The 16,582-nt window shown below is 38.6% G+C and overlaps 2 protein-coding genes and 1 non-coding gene across 4 annotated transcripts; 1 reads left to right on the top strand and 2 right to left on the bottom strand.

The window, feature by feature from the left end:
• The first annotated feature begins 3,434 nt into the window (after positions 1-3,434).
• TRNAK-UUU (transfer RNA lysine (anticodon UUU)) lies at positions 3,435-3,507 on the top strand. Its single transcript has one exon. It is a non-coding gene; the product is annotated as a tRNA-Lys (tRNA).
• A 551-nt stretch (positions 3,508-4,058) lies between these two features.
• Positions 4,059-12,475, bottom strand: LOC103988936 (protein WVD2-like 7). Of its 2 annotated transcripts, XM_009407625.3 has the most exons (9): positions 12,282-12,475; positions 11,280-11,432; positions 8,454-9,407; positions 6,561-6,920; positions 6,227-6,288; positions 5,402-5,495; positions 5,042-5,140; positions 4,566-4,651; positions 4,059-4,484 (listed from the first exon to the last, which is right to left on the bottom strand). In XM_009407625.3, the coding sequence occupies exons 2-9, from the start codon at positions 11,349-11,351 to the stop codon at positions 4,460-4,462; spliced, it is 1,752 nt and encodes a 583-aa protein (XP_009405900.1). In that variant the 5' UTR covers positions 11,352-11,432; positions 12,282-12,475; the 3' UTR covers positions 4,059-4,459. The 2 variants fall into 2 exon arrangements, with proteins under 2 accessions (XP_009405900.1, XP_018682654.1); XM_018827109.2 differs by lacking the exon at positions 5,042-5,140.
• A 575-nt stretch (positions 12,476-13,050) lies between these two features.
• Positions 13,051-15,989, bottom strand: LOC103988935 (probable purple acid phosphatase 20). Its single transcript, XM_009407624.3, has 3 exons — positions 15,749-15,989; positions 14,666-14,957; positions 13,051-14,051 (listed from the first exon to the last, which is right to left on the bottom strand). The coding sequence occupies exons 1-3, from the start codon at positions 15,881-15,883 to the stop codon at positions 13,186-13,188; spliced, it is 1,293 nt and encodes a 430-aa protein (XP_009405899.2). The 5' UTR covers positions 15,884-15,989; the 3' UTR covers positions 13,051-13,185.
• Between the last annotated feature and the right edge of the window lie 593 nt (positions 15,990-16,582).

Raw genomic sequence — 16,582 nt, 5'->3', positions numbered from 1 at the left:
GAGTATGGAGAGGAAAAGATATATCTTATAATCACTTAAAAGTCTTTGGGTGTAGAACATTTGTTTATATTCCCAAAGATGAGAGGTCCAAGCTTCATAGTAAAGCAAAAGCATGTATCTTATTGAGATATGATCATGAAGAGTTTAGGTACAGATTATGGGATCCAGTGAACAAGAAGATTATTAGAAGCAGAGATGTTATGTTTCTTGAAGACCAATTGTTTAATGATGGTGATAATATTGAGAAGCCAGAAACCTCTGTTTATATTCCTTGGAGTTTGGGTCTAGTTCCTTCACCTGTAGTTCATGATGATCATGGGGGAGATGAACAAGAAGATTATGGTGAGAATATCATTGATGATACACCTATAGTTGATGATGCTGAACCAACTGAACCAACACCCCCACCACCAATTGAAATTCCATTGAGAAGATCCACTAAAGAGCGACAACCATCTACTAGATATCCTCCACATGAGTATGTTATGCTAACTGACGAGGGAGAGCTAGAAACTTACCAAGAAGCTATTCTACATGAGGATAAGAATGAATAGGTTAAAGTCATGCAAGAAGAGATGAGATCCTTGCTTGAGAACCACACCTATGACTTAGTAAAATTGCCTAAAGAGAATAAAGCTCTCAAGAATAAGTGGGTTTACAAATTGAAGACTGAAAATAATAGCTCATAACAAAGATACAAGGCATGACTAGTTGTGAAAGGATTCAGTCAGAAGAAAGATATTGATTTTGAAGAAATATTTTCTCCAATTGTGAAAATGTCCTCTATCCGAGTTGTTCTTGGTTTAGCTGCCCGCTTGAATTTAGAAGTTGAGCAACTTGATGTGAAAACTGCATTTCTTCATGGTGACTTAGAAGAAGAAATTTACATGGAGCAACCAGAATGTTTCAAAGTCAAGGAAAAAGAAAATATGATGTGTAAGCTTAGGAAAAGCTTATATGGACTCAAATAGGCATCTAGATAGTGGTTTAAAAAGTTTGATTCCTTTATGATGAGTCAAGAGTATGATAGAACCACATCTAATTATTGTGTGTTTATAAAGAAATTTTCAGATGATGATTTTATTATTTTACTGTTATATGTTGATGATATGTTGATTATTGGTCATGATGTTAGAAAAATTGGAAAGCTTAAAAAAGAGCTAAGTTAGTCTTTTGCCATAAAAGACTTGGGATCGGTGAAACAAATACTTGGCATAAAGATTCTTCTTGATAGGAAGAAAAAGAAGATTTGGCTATCTCATGAGACTTACATTGAAAAGGTTCTTGAAAGATTCAACATGAGTAAAGCCAAAGCAGTTTGTTCTCCACTTGTAGGTCATTTCAAGCTTAGTTCGAAACACTGTCAAGCCAAAGCAGTAGGCAGTTTGATGTATACTATGGTTTGTACTAGGCCAAATATAGCTCATGCAGTTGGAGTTGTCAGCCGATTTCTCTCAAATCCTGGAAAGGAACATTGGGCAGTAGTGAAATGGATATTAAGATATCTAAGAGGTACTTCCAGGTTATGTTTATATTTTGGTAATGATGAACCTGTGTTAGAAGGGTAGACAGATGCAGACATGGCAGGTGATACTGATTCCAGGAAGTCCACTTCGGGATTCTTGATGACATTTGCAGGAGGAGCAGGAAGTACAGAATTGTGTTGCTCTATCAACCATAGAAGCAGAATACATAGCAATTACTGAAACCTGCAAGAAAGCTTTATGGATGAAAAAGTTTCTACAGGAATTGGGCTCGAAATAGGAAGGATATACTGTTTACTGTGATAGTCAGAGTGTCATTCACCTCTCCAAGAATTCAACATACCATTCTAGATCCAAGCATATTGATGTGAGATATTACTGGATTCGTGATGTGCTTGAGTTGAAAGAATTACAGTTGGAAAAAGTGTATACCAATGAGAATGGTTCAGATATGTTGACAAGGTCTTTGCCTAAAGAGAAGCTTGAAGTATATAGACAAAGAGCGGGCTTGGTACAACCCATCATATGAGCTGGAGGGGGAGAATTGTTGGGTCTAGCCCATATGTGGGCTTGGACAATTGGACCTATTGAGCCCAAATCACTAATTGAGGGCAGCAAACAAGAGAAAGGGTTTAGTGCAGCGTGCAGTGAGGGTGCGCGATGAATGTGTGCCACGACGTGCACAGAAAAGAGGAAAGAGAAATATAGAGAGAAAGTAAGGTTTCTGAGTTTTCTGCTTGACGATCGGTGACCAAACATTGTCAGGTTTGGTCCAAATTTTATGTAGAGAATCTTTGCAGCAAACTCTACAATCCTAACGGTGTCGATCTACCGTTTACCCTCTCTAAGGTATTTTTCTGCTATACTCACGTTGTGAGACCTAGAATTCTCTTACGATGTGATCCACCCTATGTGATGAAGATGTACTATTCTTGAGCCAAGGTCTATGATCTTGATGTTATTGTGATCCTCTGATTATTCTAGAGAAGACCTATTGTAAACATGTTATCATTACTATTGATAGTGGAAGTTTGAGGTGGACTATGATCCCGTGGTTTTTCTCACATTGGGTTTTCTACGTTAAAAGATTTGATCTCACTGTGTGATTAATTTTTTGCTCTATTATTTATACTGTGTTGGTTAATATTTTCATTTGGATATCAAGTTGATATTTTGATGAAGTACTCATTTTGATATACAAAGAGGGAAAAAAATATTCTGTTTTAACATGTTTTTTCCCGACACAAACTTCGTCGTATTCAAGCATCGTCATCGCCTAACCATATCCTTTGCTAATGATATTTTTCAAACTACTTCGCTTCGAGAGAAACATGATAGCCGCATCTTCTTCTAAGAGAAGTTGAGACTTTTTTGTTGAAACAAATGTCTCATTCATCTCACCTCTTCTCCACGATCATATCCTTTGTGCATCTGATCTCTTTGTCATTAGTGTTGGCCATTGCTACTATTTCGCAACCTCACCTATTTTGTCAAAGGTCCAAGCAGTGTTAAGAGAACTCTCGAAAATATCAAAATTAAATCTATCCAATATTTTTATCCAAATCAACTTTATTCGGTTTGTTCATTTTATCAAAGGCTTCCCTCTAAGGACCTTGGTTCCCAATGACATATATATATATATATATTTTTTAGATTTAGTGTAACAAATTTTGCTTATATCCCTGGAATATCAAATGATCTACTAGTCAATTGGCTAGTTAATTTTGGGAGAAATATATGTTCTCATTTTTTTATTTATTCTCTCGATGTCCCAAGCTCAGTTTGTAGACCCATTTAAATTTTAAAATGTTTTAAAAAAATAATTTGACTATTGTTATTTAAATATTAAAATTGAGTTTTAGGTACTCGATTCTCGATAGCCATTTTGATTATCTAAAATACACTAATAATAAGATATAATATATTATTTTATTTGGGTAAAATAGATCAGCCGTCTTAGCTCAGCCGGTAGAGCGCATGGCTTTTAACCATGTGGTCGTGGGTTCGATTCCCACAGACGGCGATTATGTTTTTTACATTAAAATAAATATTGTGCTTTCATTATTTTATAAGACTTATGAAAAATACGTTAAGGTATGAAAAATTAGAACAATCAAAACTTGACTATTCAACTGTGTTTTTACTGTCATCAAGTGGCGAAGCAAAAGAGGACATAAGAGATGCAGTTTCAAGTTAAGCCAAGCATGTTTGAATTTTCCTGTAGGAGATTTACCATGTTGCAATATTATTCTAAAGCACATTATCTATCCACCACGTATCGAATCAATATGTTGCTCCCAATGATTTAGCTAGCCTATTTTGTTGGTCCAACAAGTTCAATTGTTCTGCAATAATTTCTTCTTTTTTTTTGGAAAAGATTAAATAGTTCATATGGCCAAATGACATACTTCATTGTATCTGATGGAGATTGTGTGCAAAATTTACAGTGTTTATGGTGATGCAAGAATAAAGTTCTTCCAAAAATGTTGACATCAAACCAGAAAACTTGGGTCAAGAAAATCTCAGATAAACTTGATATTCTAGCCAATCCAAGACAGTTGGGAATTTAAACAACTATGGCTTGCTATTGCTGCACAAACTTAACATGTTCCATGGAATTACTGCAACTCGAAATAAAATAAAGACATTTTAGAACCTATGAACCCGATCTTATTGGTCTCCGAAAGATACATCAGGAGAGTTCCACTAAAATTGAAGTTTTGAAGGGTGCTGCTTGAGAAGCAACATCCTGTGTATCCTAAAACGTAGCATATACATGACAATTTTATGGAACAAGAAAGTAATTGTCTGTAATATAGCTAACAACTATGTATACTTTTTGTGTGTACGTAAATGACTGAGATCGCACTTAGACGCTGCTCATATGCAGCTTCTGCACAAGTGGATGAGTAGTGGATAAACTTTTCGTGGTCGTTCGGTGCTTCTCATGTAGGAATCTCGATATGAGATTTGATTTATCTCCAGCGTGGCATCACTTGCCTGAATAACAAACAAATTAGTCAATCTGTAGTAAATAACATGTACTGAACATTTGGAGTTGTTGAAGGAATTCAAACACACCTTGGCTTCTTTGCATCGAGTGATGCATCATTACTCTTTGACTTGCTAGTATGAAGTGACCGATTACTGATCTGCGACTTAATTATCTGCAGGATTGAACTGTTAGATCCATGCAATGTCTTTTACGTACCAGGAAAGGACAATAGAGAACCATCTATTGCCACTCTTCAGTTTCTCAAGCAATTATTTTATAATGCGAAGAGTCTATAATCCCTAGATGATCCAGAACATCAATCAAATTGAGAAGAATTTCACTCAAAGATGGAACTTGAAGATCCAATATATCAGATGATATATAGGTTGCTCAGCCGAACAAGAATATCAACTGATAAATTTTAAGATTAAAAATTTGCACCGGTCCAGCAGCCAGCGGATGCAGATGGTTAAATGGCAGCCTTCCTTGGTAGTAAGACTTTCACTAGCCATGCCAAAAGTAGCTCCTTAAAAATAAAGCATTACTAGGAAAAAAAATTAACCTTTCTATTTTCTTCCTTGGGATTTGTGATCAAAATAGAGTCTGCATTTGTTGAACTAAGCCTGTGAATCTTTGACATCAAATTTGCTCTATCCTTTCCCTGCAGAGTAAATCTATCCGATTCATCACTGGAAGCAGTGATACCGTTATACTGAAACCAAGCAAACAAATGCCTAGACATTCATTATAAATGCATCATAATTTCCTTCAAATCTAATCCGGTTGGTGTGCCAGTGCATGTTTACACCTCTCATAACATAATACAAGTTGAGATAAACTAAACTGGTTATGATCAAACAGTGGAGTCAATGGACCATAATATACAAACTGTACATGCATAATATGAAAAGATTAACAGTACCTCCTCTTTCCTATTTCCTCTGGCAACACAATAGGATTGATTTTCACTTTCACTACATCGATTAGTCTTGTTCCCTCGAGGAAGGTTAATTGACCTGAGTATTGAGCAAGAGAGTTAGATCTTAGTAAGTCCAACAAAACCTTTTTTTTGTTTTCGGCAAAAGGAAATCCATTAAGACTTCAAAGTTCTACGGGAAGACCTCACAAGGTCAACATGCAAAAAGGCTAAAAATTCATAAGGGAAAGAATCCACCCATTGTCAGGTGGATTTATCTGATCTAAACTTATTTGCAGCCCAATTGGCTGCTTCTAATGGTGTTTCTAGCCTTATTTGCAGTCCAATTGGCTGCTTCTAGTGATGTTTCTAGCCTTATTTGCAGCCCAATTGGGTGCTTCTTAGTAAGTCCAACAAAACATTATGAAATGTCAGTACATCATATCTTCTAATGGTGTTTCTAAATAAAGGAGAAAGTGAACAAGAAACATTATTTCTTCATCTTGCAACAGACACCTGAGTTAGATGTTCTAGTAATCATCTTTTTAAGTTACCCTGTATCACATGCTGCACCTAAAATAATTATCACATGATCCGTGCATGAAGTTGCTCCTTATTACATTAGTTGAAAATTGAATCTGGTACAGTACCTTGCTTTCGAGGATCCAAGCATTGTGACACCTTTTTTTACTAAGACCAATATGCCTATTATCTGACACCAAAGTCATTCTTTTTTCATAGCCCCTAATATTCCAAAATGTACTTATCAACAATGTTATCTTTATTGCTCATCTTATTCACCAGGCTTAAAATATCCAAATTTATTCGAACCTTTTGTTCTCAAGTACTCTGCCTTTCACACCATTATCTATGGTAGCTGTTCCTGTAGTACTCTGCAAGAACAAAGCCAGAACACAAATGAAATGGGATTGCATTACATCTCAGATAAGTAATATCAAATCATACAAAGAGATTCCGGATAAAGAAGACCAACTTTCCCAGAATAATTATGACAACAAAGACAAAAGAAAGAGCAAGATGCTATTGAACCATAAGAAGAGGGGAATGCAATTTTTTGTTAGCTCAGCTAATCACCTGAAAGTTTCCACTAAAATAATATAATAACTTTCCATTATAAGGTGAATAATATTAATGAAAAACTTACCGGGACAATTGTGATGCCCTTTTCATGACTTAGAGATGGGGCTGTTCTATTTGAAGCATTTGAAATCAATCTCGGTGTGTCATCTTTAAGACTAGAAGATGCTGCAGCTCGTTTTTCTGTGGCAAATGAAAAGGGGCGAGGAATAGTAATCTTGGATCGTCCTTCTGTAAGAGGTTTACAGGAAGAATCTGAAGTAGACTTATATTTGCTCAAGAGTTTATCAGCAGCGGCATTTTTTGAACGAGCAGTGTTTTCTGCCTTGCTAATTTTCCCTTGAACTGGATTTAGTCCATTAGATGGCTTCAGCTCCGACTTTCTCTTGCAGCTCAAATTAAGATTATTTTTAGCCGAAGAAGAAATCTGACAACAGATGAAAAGAATAAATACTAAATGCTTATTGCTTCATATAGAAAAGGCAACTGCAGATTTGTTGTCTAAACACAGTTTTGAAAAAAGTTTACTTTTAAGGAATTTTTTTATGCATCTAAATGTATAAAATTGTGTTAATTTGGATTTTGAATGCAGATGCAAAGGCATGAGTGCTATATTTGAACGTTATAATGAAGTGTAATATATATTTAACATCAACTTTGTATCCAGGTAGTTGCAGAAAATTAACCTAATTTGACAAATGAGGTATCCAAACATAGGACTATTTACAAATAAGATTATTTATAACATCAAATTGTATATGCTCTCTGCAACTTCATTCTCCATTAAATCAAACCATATTCTGCAAAACTTTCTAATTATGCAGCTTAAGTTCTTGATTCATACCTTATCCAATCAAACATCAAATTCGTAACCATCCAGAGGGCAAATCTTTTTGCAAGATAGTCATTACATCAGATAAAAGGTTCCTTCCAAGGAAGTTGCTTTTTTATACTTCTAAATGTATAAAATTGTGTTAATTTAGATTTTGAATGCAGAGGCAAAGGCATGAGTGCTATATTTGAATGTTATAATCAAGTGTAATATATATTTAACATCAACTTTGCATCCGGGTAGTTGCAGAAAATTAGCCTAACTTGACAAATTAGGTATCCAAACATAGGACTATTTACAAATAAGATTATTTATAACATCAAATTGTATATGCTCTCAGCAACTTCATTCTCCATTAAATCAAACCATATTCTGCAAAACTTTCTAATTATGCAGCTTAAGTTCTTGATTCATGCCTTATCCAATCAAACATCAAATTCTTAACCATCCAGAGATCTTTTTGCAAGAGAGTTATTACATCAGATACAATCAACTATTCCTCAAATTAATTATGATTTCTTTTTGTTAATTTCCGCTGCCATCTTACTAGAATGTTTTAATCATAGACATTATCAAGACCATTAGCTAAAAATCAGTATCTGAAGAAAAGTAAAAAATTTTGGTACATGAAAAATTCATACAAGTGCATCAGACTCCAAATCTATGTAGTGGAACAATTAAGAGGTATCTTAAGCAAACATGTTAATGAAGTTTCTTTATGACAAGGATTTAAATTGGGTCAGTAGAAAGCTCCTGACACAGAAGAATATAGATCAAACAAGTATTCCAGAGATACTCAAGCTGGTAAGAATAACTATACTGGTCCTATACCAGTCAGATGTTGGATTAGAAGTTCAGACAACTCCAAATATTTCACACTGTGACACACCTATCAACAGTAATTTAGGAAACCACAGTGATAAACTAAATTTCCCATATACAAAAAATCAACCAATTTTGCTCAAACTCCATCGTTGGCACATTCAAGTTTTGGAATCTATGGCTAGTGCAGATTATCGTTTTCTGGTTGCTTAATTATTTTGTTCTTCTTGAACAGAAATGTGAAAGTTTGCAGATCAAACAACTAACAGAAAACAACATGGTAAATAAATTTCTCAACTGGCATACCTTCAATTTTGAAGTTGGCATGCTTTCCTTCTTATATGTGTTTTTGTTTTGCAAGTTTTTGTCCCTTGTGGAATTTTCAACTTGCTTAAGCATGGATCTTTCTGGTTTAGGATTTCTTCTAGCGAAGGCTGCGATACCACTAGCAGCAATTTGAGTCTTATGATTGTAGGACAAATTGACATTTCCATCTGAAACCCATTTTTCATCAAGGCAACTTATGTCATGCTGATCAATATTTTGTTGAGATCCTATACAAGCTTCATCCTTCAGAAGTTTTTGATTGAGGTGTTGCATTTGAAGAGCATAATCATAATGATTCTCCTCCTGATTATCTTTGAAACTTCTTGTTGACGATGACAGAGGTGAGGTCTGAAGTGCTTCAATTGGATGTGTAGTCTGCTCCATGGCAACTCCATTTGAAAGTTTTTCTGGGTCACCATAATCATAATGATTCTCCTCCTGATTATCTTTGAAACTTCTTGTTGACGATGACAGAGGTGAGGTCTGAAGTGCTTCAATTGGATGTGTAGTCTGCTCCATGGCAACTCCATTTGAAAGTTTTTCTAGGTCACCATGGAGAATACCAACTCCAATTGGACCGTCTTCTGGCTGATCATTGCCAACATTCGCTGCTTGATCTCCATGATATTTGAGCTCTGCAGTTGTTTTGTTTTCTTCACCAGATTGGCTAGAAATACTGGCATCATCTCCATAATCCTCTGTAATCTCAGATTGCTGGTTCTCTTGCATAGACTTTACAGCTCGAATTCTTTTGAAATACTCTTCGAAGTAGGCCTTTTTTTGAGCAACTAAACCATGTGTACGGTACTTCTCCAGCTCTTCTTGACGTCTATTGCGAGTAAAAATAGACTTTTTCTCCCATGAAAGGGTCTCAACTGCAAATCTTCCAAATGATACTGAGCCATGGTCTAGCACTTGAGAAACAGGTACTTCCTGCAAAATCAGATTGTAGTAAAAGTGCTGATGAAAATGAATCCTAAAGATAAAAGAAAAAGTAAACAGCAAGATGTTTGAGAAGGGTGAAGATGACAATGTGCTACAAATTCATTTAGTAGAATTGTCAGCAGACTGGCACAGTAAACATGAAAAAAGTGAAACAGATACCCAGAAAATTATAAAAAAAATCAAATATATGGTTACTTTAGTGCTTGTAGAATTAATAACGCATCAAAAAATACATCCTGAAAAAACAAAAAATAAAGATCAAGATGACCCTGAATGGTTTTTAATGACTGCAACTTTCCAAGGGATATACCAAGTTGTAGAATGCATAATTATCTGGTGCGGACCTTAACAACTGTTGCTTCATTCATTAGTCAGCTTATATGTAAAGAAAAATGCACTGAATGAAAGTAAAAGAATTTGACTGAAAAACATGACACCAGGCATTATAGCCTAAGCAACAGGGTTACATTAAAATATCATGGAGAAGATATTTAGACATCAAATTAGGCATAGTAAATTATATTAATATAAAAAAAAAGCGGAAACTAGGATGAGGAAGAGTTTTAGGGAAAGAACTGTCATTGTGAAAAGTGCACAACCCTAAAATGTGAAGATGATAGCTGCGGTGATTCCAATAAGCCACGAGTAGGGTGTCTTTTCTGCTAATCTTTTGTTGGTTAAGGCAATGACCAAATTAAGTGTCACCAATATATCCATGCATCACTTGTTTGACAAGTGTTCATTATGTCCTCAGCCTACCTGACCTATTTGCTCAACATGCAGCTGCAAGGTTTATTAACTCTAGTTGCGCTACTGTTGCACACTTACACAACCATATTGAATAAGTTCAGCTTTATACAGATTTGAACTCTTCTTTTCTGTGTTCTTAGATTTCTTGATGAATTTGCTCTCTGCTCAGGCATTCCACAGAGCTTTACTACAATAGTCCCTTTTGGAGAATCATGAAAGATTGTTAAATGGATGGACAACTTCTATAAATACAAGTGGTTCGAAGTACATCGGTACAATTATTTACAAATGACATGGCACCGTGAGTGAAGGTGCAGATTGAAAGTTTCTTCAACTGAAAAGTACAAGGCTGTCATCTATAGACAAATCTTAAATAGGATAGACAGCATACTTGTTCTTTGATGTAATTTGCCTAACATGTGTGATTACTAATCAAGTTATAAGTCGAAAAACAGTCCAACTGAGTTAATCTTGGACCTGAAAATTAACTTTATCTTCCAGGCTTCGGCTTGCCATGGTGTTGTGACACGATATGAGGGTAACTGGGGTCATATTTTCAAGACACAAAAATATATGGAGTTTTAAACACCAGAGAATAGTGGATCTTTTTCCTAGAAATTTTGATGTTGACTTAATTTAAGTCTCAAAGTTTTGAATGATGAAAGAGGATACCAAGAAGTAAGTCACTGTAAGACACAAACAGATATAGAGTTTCAAACACCAGAGAATAGTGGATCTTTTTCCTAGAAATTTTGGTGTTGACTTAATTTAAGTCTCAAAGTCTTGATGAACGAGGATACCATGAAGTCAGTCAATGTAGTTGTTTAGGATGACATCCTTGCTGAACCGTTTGGAAAATTGCAGACAGGAACTTTTGTGTGCATCAAAAATTACATGATTAAGAAGCTGGGTTCCTTCATAATCAAGAAGATGACAGAATAGAAAAAAATTCTCATTGATAGGGCAAGCTTAAAGAATTATTTACGAAGAAAGAGAATGAAATTCATAGAAGATATAACTTGGATGCAACCAAAAATGACCGAAACACATACTGACAAGAGTTAATGGATATAATATTTAAAAGTGCTACTCAATTGAATGATGAAATACCTGATATGCATCATGATCAGACAATTCTTGATGTGACCAACCATAACAAGCTTGGTCAACTTCTGTTGCCATTACTTATCACCTAGTTTTAAGCATTATCTGGCCTTATGAGTTCCAAGTCATCAGAAGATCAAGGTGACCTTGTATTCTCCACTGCAATAATACCTGGTATCAGATTAGTTCACAGAAACAATGATGATAGGTAATCTGGACGCTTTTCTTGTTATGTGGAACTTTCGAAGATGTTTACGAATAGAAAATCAGTTTACTCAATGGCTATAGTGTTAATTTCCCTACACTGGTAGCTTTGAGAAAGTAATTATGACAACTATATGCAATAAACACATGAAACGAATGAGAATTATGAGTTACAACTCTCAATTAAACCGTAGCTGAAAGCAAAAAAGAAAGTAGGTCTAATTGGAGCGAAAACAGATGGATTGGCGGCACTTCTCTGTTTTCCAGATCAAAAAAGCACCGTGGCCTCCGACAAGAAGCTACTCTGAACATAACAAGTTTGAAGTATAAACCGAGGGAAAAATGTTAAGAACAATGCCAACACGTCCCATACTCATAATTACACATGTGACAACCAAAATAATCCACACATGTTCCAACAAAGAGGGATACTATCCACCTCACAAGCGGCATTCTTTCATGCCTATTATTAAGTGCCTAAAGAAAAACCAAAGTCCTGGAAGCTTTTTTGCCGAGAAAAGTCCCATGGTTCGAGATCACGAACAAAATCCAAAACCCAGACAGCAACAAACACGATGAACTGCTGAGCAGCAGCGACATGCCAAACCACCAGCCTATTAATGGCCAAGAAGAAACCTCAAGCAAAAGGCCCACGCACAGCAGCAGCAGCAGCAGCACAGTGACCGCAAAAAGAAGAACGATCTTTAAAGAAGTACAAGATCCAACATCAGAAGGCCGAAAACCGCTCCACATCCAAAGAGATCTCAGGCGAAACAAAAGAGACAGAAAGTCGGGATCCCTCACCGGTGCCGAGATCCAAGATTCACTGAGCTGATCCGACTCCGGAGCGACGATACCGATCTCCGTCACCGCAGCAGGAGGATGGTACTGGTTTTCTTGGTAACATCAGCGACATCAATTGCGACGCGTTCGGATTTGTTTATGTTTGTTTGAAATGTAATCTAACGTCCCCACGGAGGCGCAATAAATAGCAGTGGAAAAAGAGAAGAGGGGGAACGGTCGGATGGAAGCGTTATTTGATGGTGGTTTATAACGGTACGATATATATATATATATATATATGTGAATAAAATAACTCCTTTGTTTTGTCCTTTTCGTGGGGAGCGGGCATCAGAAGGTTCGCGATTCTTAGCTTGGGTTCGTCTCGCGCTCTCTCTCTCCCTTCGTTTGCTTCAGCTTGCGGCGAAATGCACGTGCGAATCACGAGGAGGCGTGAGAGCGCGTAGATTCCATAAACGTTTTAAGCAACCGTTACGCTTACGAACGTTATAATGGTTACCGAGCTTTCAAATCACTTTCTATTAGATGAATCAATCGTCTTCGATGAGGAGGAGGTTTAGGTAATAAGTATTAGGTCAATCCTCGAATGCGCCTTTTCGGAATGCATGAGACTTCAAGAAAGAGTAGACAATTCGTTGTGGGCCCACACCGGTTCTATGAAATCAAATGTGCGTGTGGCCCCGACGCTACGGCAAGGAAGTAATGAAGACGTGAAGAACACATGACCCGAGTGCAGTCCGACACGGTCGTAATGGGGTCCGATCGAATCAGATATTTAATACTGTATATATTTTTGTTGATATTTTCCATTAAACAATCAATCACCCAATACTTCCAATTGTTGACGAAGAAGAAAGAAACATACACATACAGTTTTAAAATGAAAGAATATTTCGGGTATTTATATTTATTTGGGCTTGGGACTGCACGCCGGGTTGGAGGCGAGGCTGGTGAGCCACACCTGGTCCGCCACCACCGCCTCGTCGTCGTCGTTCCGGTGCCACGTCCACAGCGCATGCATCCCGTTCGCCACCTCCAGCCGCCCGTGCCCGAAGCTGGCCTCCCTGAACTCCGAGAACGCCGGCTGCGGCTTCTGAAAACTCTTCGCCAGCCCTTCCCTGTTGCCGCCGTCGCCTATGGTGATGTGCACCGGCCCGCAGGCATCCGCCTTGCCGTCGTGCACGCGCGTGAACCGCTCGTACGCGTGCACGTGCCCCGCGAACACCGCGTCGACGCGGGCGCCGTACAGCAGCGCCTCCATGGCCTTCCGCATCTCCTCCCCCTCTCCCTGGTGCGCCTCGTTGGAGTTGTACCACGGGGCGTGGATCAGCGCCACCAACCACGGCGTCCTCGCACGGTCGACCCGGGCGAGGTCGGCGGCCAGCCACTTGTACTGGGCGGAATCGGGGCCGAAGTCGGTGTACGACCCGAGCATGAGGACGTGGACGGCGCCACCGGCGACGTCGAAGGAGTAGTAGAGGTTGGATCCGGAGGCGGTGACGGGGTCGGCGTCGTAGGGCATGCGCCACCGGGCGTTGTAGGCGACGAAGGGTTGGGGGTGGAGGAGGGGGATCTTCTCGATCTCGTGGTTGCCATGGATGACCATCCAGGGGCGGGCGCTGGCCAGAGGCTCCACCAGGCGGCCGAAGGAGTCCCACAGCGGTTGGACGTAGTCGGCGTAGGAGAGGTCGCCGGGGAGCAGCAGCACGTCGTAGTCCGTCGCTGCCAGGTGTTGCAGCGTCGATTTGGTCCACCCGGTCTGACCCAAGTCACCTGTACCACGTGCAGGAACATTTACGCAACTGCTCGTCTTGAACAGCTCTAAAACCGCACGCTCACTACTCAAATTAAAAGGAGATGTAGCAGTATATTTATATTTATATACATCATTCCAATTACTGATTTTTATATTTCTCTCTAAATTTAAGTTTAGCACATATATATATATATATATATATATATATATATATATATATATATATATATATATATATATATATATATTCTTTTAAGACTTAAAAACTTAAGTAAATGATTTTTATATTTATGATAGTAACACATGTGGAGGATGTTAATATTTGCACGTGGAGGATGTTAGTATTTGCAGTTATCTATATGCTATATTTAAATTCGGACCCTTAACATTCTAAGCTATCTTCCAATGATTTTTTTTACCTTACGTAAAGACCAATGTTTCAAGTAAAATTTAAGTGAATATTGTATTATATACCTTCGGCTGTGATATAATATTTGTATGTATTTAATCCTCGAAAATAATAATCATGAACTCGATTCATTATCGCAGAAACAATGATATACCGATGAACACTAAGAAGACTGATTGACAAGAAACCGAGATGAGATCAGTTTTATTGGAGAATACGTACCGACGATGGCGAATTTGATGGGCAAAGAGGAAGGCGGAGTCTTGAAGGAGAACTCGCGGGTCGAATTCGAGCCGCAACGATAGTAATAAACGGTGTCGGGTTTCAGAGGGCCGATGACGACGTCGTGGATGTGGCCGGAGCGGTATAAGAAATACGTATAAGAGGAGGCGGAGCCGACGGAGGAGTCGGTGTACTTGCCAGCGATCGTGCCGTAGTTGACGACGGACTCACCGTCATTTTTGGTGATCCATGTCACCCTCATTTTATTGGATCCCACAAGAGATATATGCACCTACGAAATATAAATCGATAGATCATGTTTCAGCTACAACCTCAAAAACTCTTAGAAGATGGAGCGACAATGATCACTATTTAAGATGATATCACAAGTCAGAACGGATCTTATCTTGCGACCTAAATTTCATTAACTGGTGGCGTAAGGTTTCTGATGGAAAGAAAATGATAAGAAATTGAAGGCACCAGTGAGATTCTAAAACTTGGCCATCTAATAAATGAAAGCTGCATGCGATAGAGATTAATTGCACGGCCATTAAAGTTGGCACGCAATTTAAGGCACAAACAGTACGAATGCATTTATTGATCATGCAACAAAAAAAGGATGTCGATGAATCTTCATGTGTTGAGTTTCTGAAGCAGTGTAGTATGTGTCGAGAGTAATGGGTGTGAAATGAATGGATTGTGTGAAGGAACATCAACTAAGTTTGGCTCAAACCAAGTGAAAACAGCAAATAAACAACTAGGTAATGCCACTGGTCATGTTCCACCATCATGCACGGCAAAGTCAACCACCTTAATTAAGCTTAGCCCATACCTTGTCGGAGCTGCCGACAAATCATTCGTTAATGACGTGTAGCATGTTCCCACATTGCTTGAATTCACCAAAAAGAATTAGGAAATCACAGCTTAAAATAGGTTCAATTCTATCACTTCAGCGACTCGGTTTGATCCTAAAGTTTTACTCGATTGACTACGATCATAGGATGAAACGGAATTGAGGACGCCATGAACAACTCATCACAGGAGGGAGAGGTGAGAGATGAGATCGGAGGGCAAGCGCCGTACCTGCTGGGGAGTGAGGCCGTCGTCATCGTCGGCGAAGGGGATGGTGAGTGCCTCCCGGGGCGGCGGACGGTCATAGGCGACAACGCAGGCGACGGTGAGGGCGAGCAGAGTAGGAAGAAGGCGACACCACGCCATGGCAGGCTATTGAAGACGACGTAGGGAACTCTCTCTCTCTCTCCTTCCCTCACTTTGGTTTATGGAAGGCCACTAATAATGATCAAGGGAAGGGAATATGCTGCAACACCACGAAGGCATCGAGATATATATAGACGATGATGGGGGACTCGATGCGTATGGCTCACTCGTGTCTTCTTCTTCGTTCGTCCTCGATCTGTGAGCTGTCTCTGTCTTTGCCATGTTGTTTGAATTTGTTTGCACGGTCGTTTGTGTTGCTCGTGTGAGGGTAACGTGGGACAGCAAGTCTAGTAAATTGATTCCTGGAATGGAAAACGCTCACAGACCTTCCAACTCCTAGATTGTCTGCGTCCACCGTGGCTCCTCTACCCTAAATGCCACGAGAACAACTCGATATTACCGTTTGCGATACAGTAGCAAATAGCCTGCCTTAATTAAAGGATTAATAGAGCGAAAATTGGTTAGAAATCTTGTGAGTTATGCACTTCCATATGCTATGGTTTTGTCATTCTTAGTTAGTGACTTCAACTTTAATCGCTTGTGGCGGATATATATGGCTGTCTTCGCTCTCTGACTGCTTCTAACTGCTGCAGCAACAACATGGAAAATAGAGGCAAATAGGGTGACAGCTAAAGCAATGAAACCTGCATGAACGAAGAACAAATCGAGTAAGGATTAGGCCGTAACGGAGTTTCCCGT

The sequence above is a fragment of the Musa acuminata genome, chromosome BXJ3-6 (assembly GCF_036884655.1).
Source record: "Musa acuminata AAA Group cultivar baxijiao chromosome BXJ3-6, Cavendish_Baxijiao_AAA, whole genome shotgun sequence".
Classification (NCBI taxonomy): Eukaryota; Viridiplantae; Streptophyta; class Magnoliopsida; order Zingiberales; family Musaceae; genus Musa; species Musa acuminata.
The sequence above is the reverse complement of the archived record's forward strand: the minus strand, read 5'-3'. Positions and strand labels throughout refer to the sequence as shown.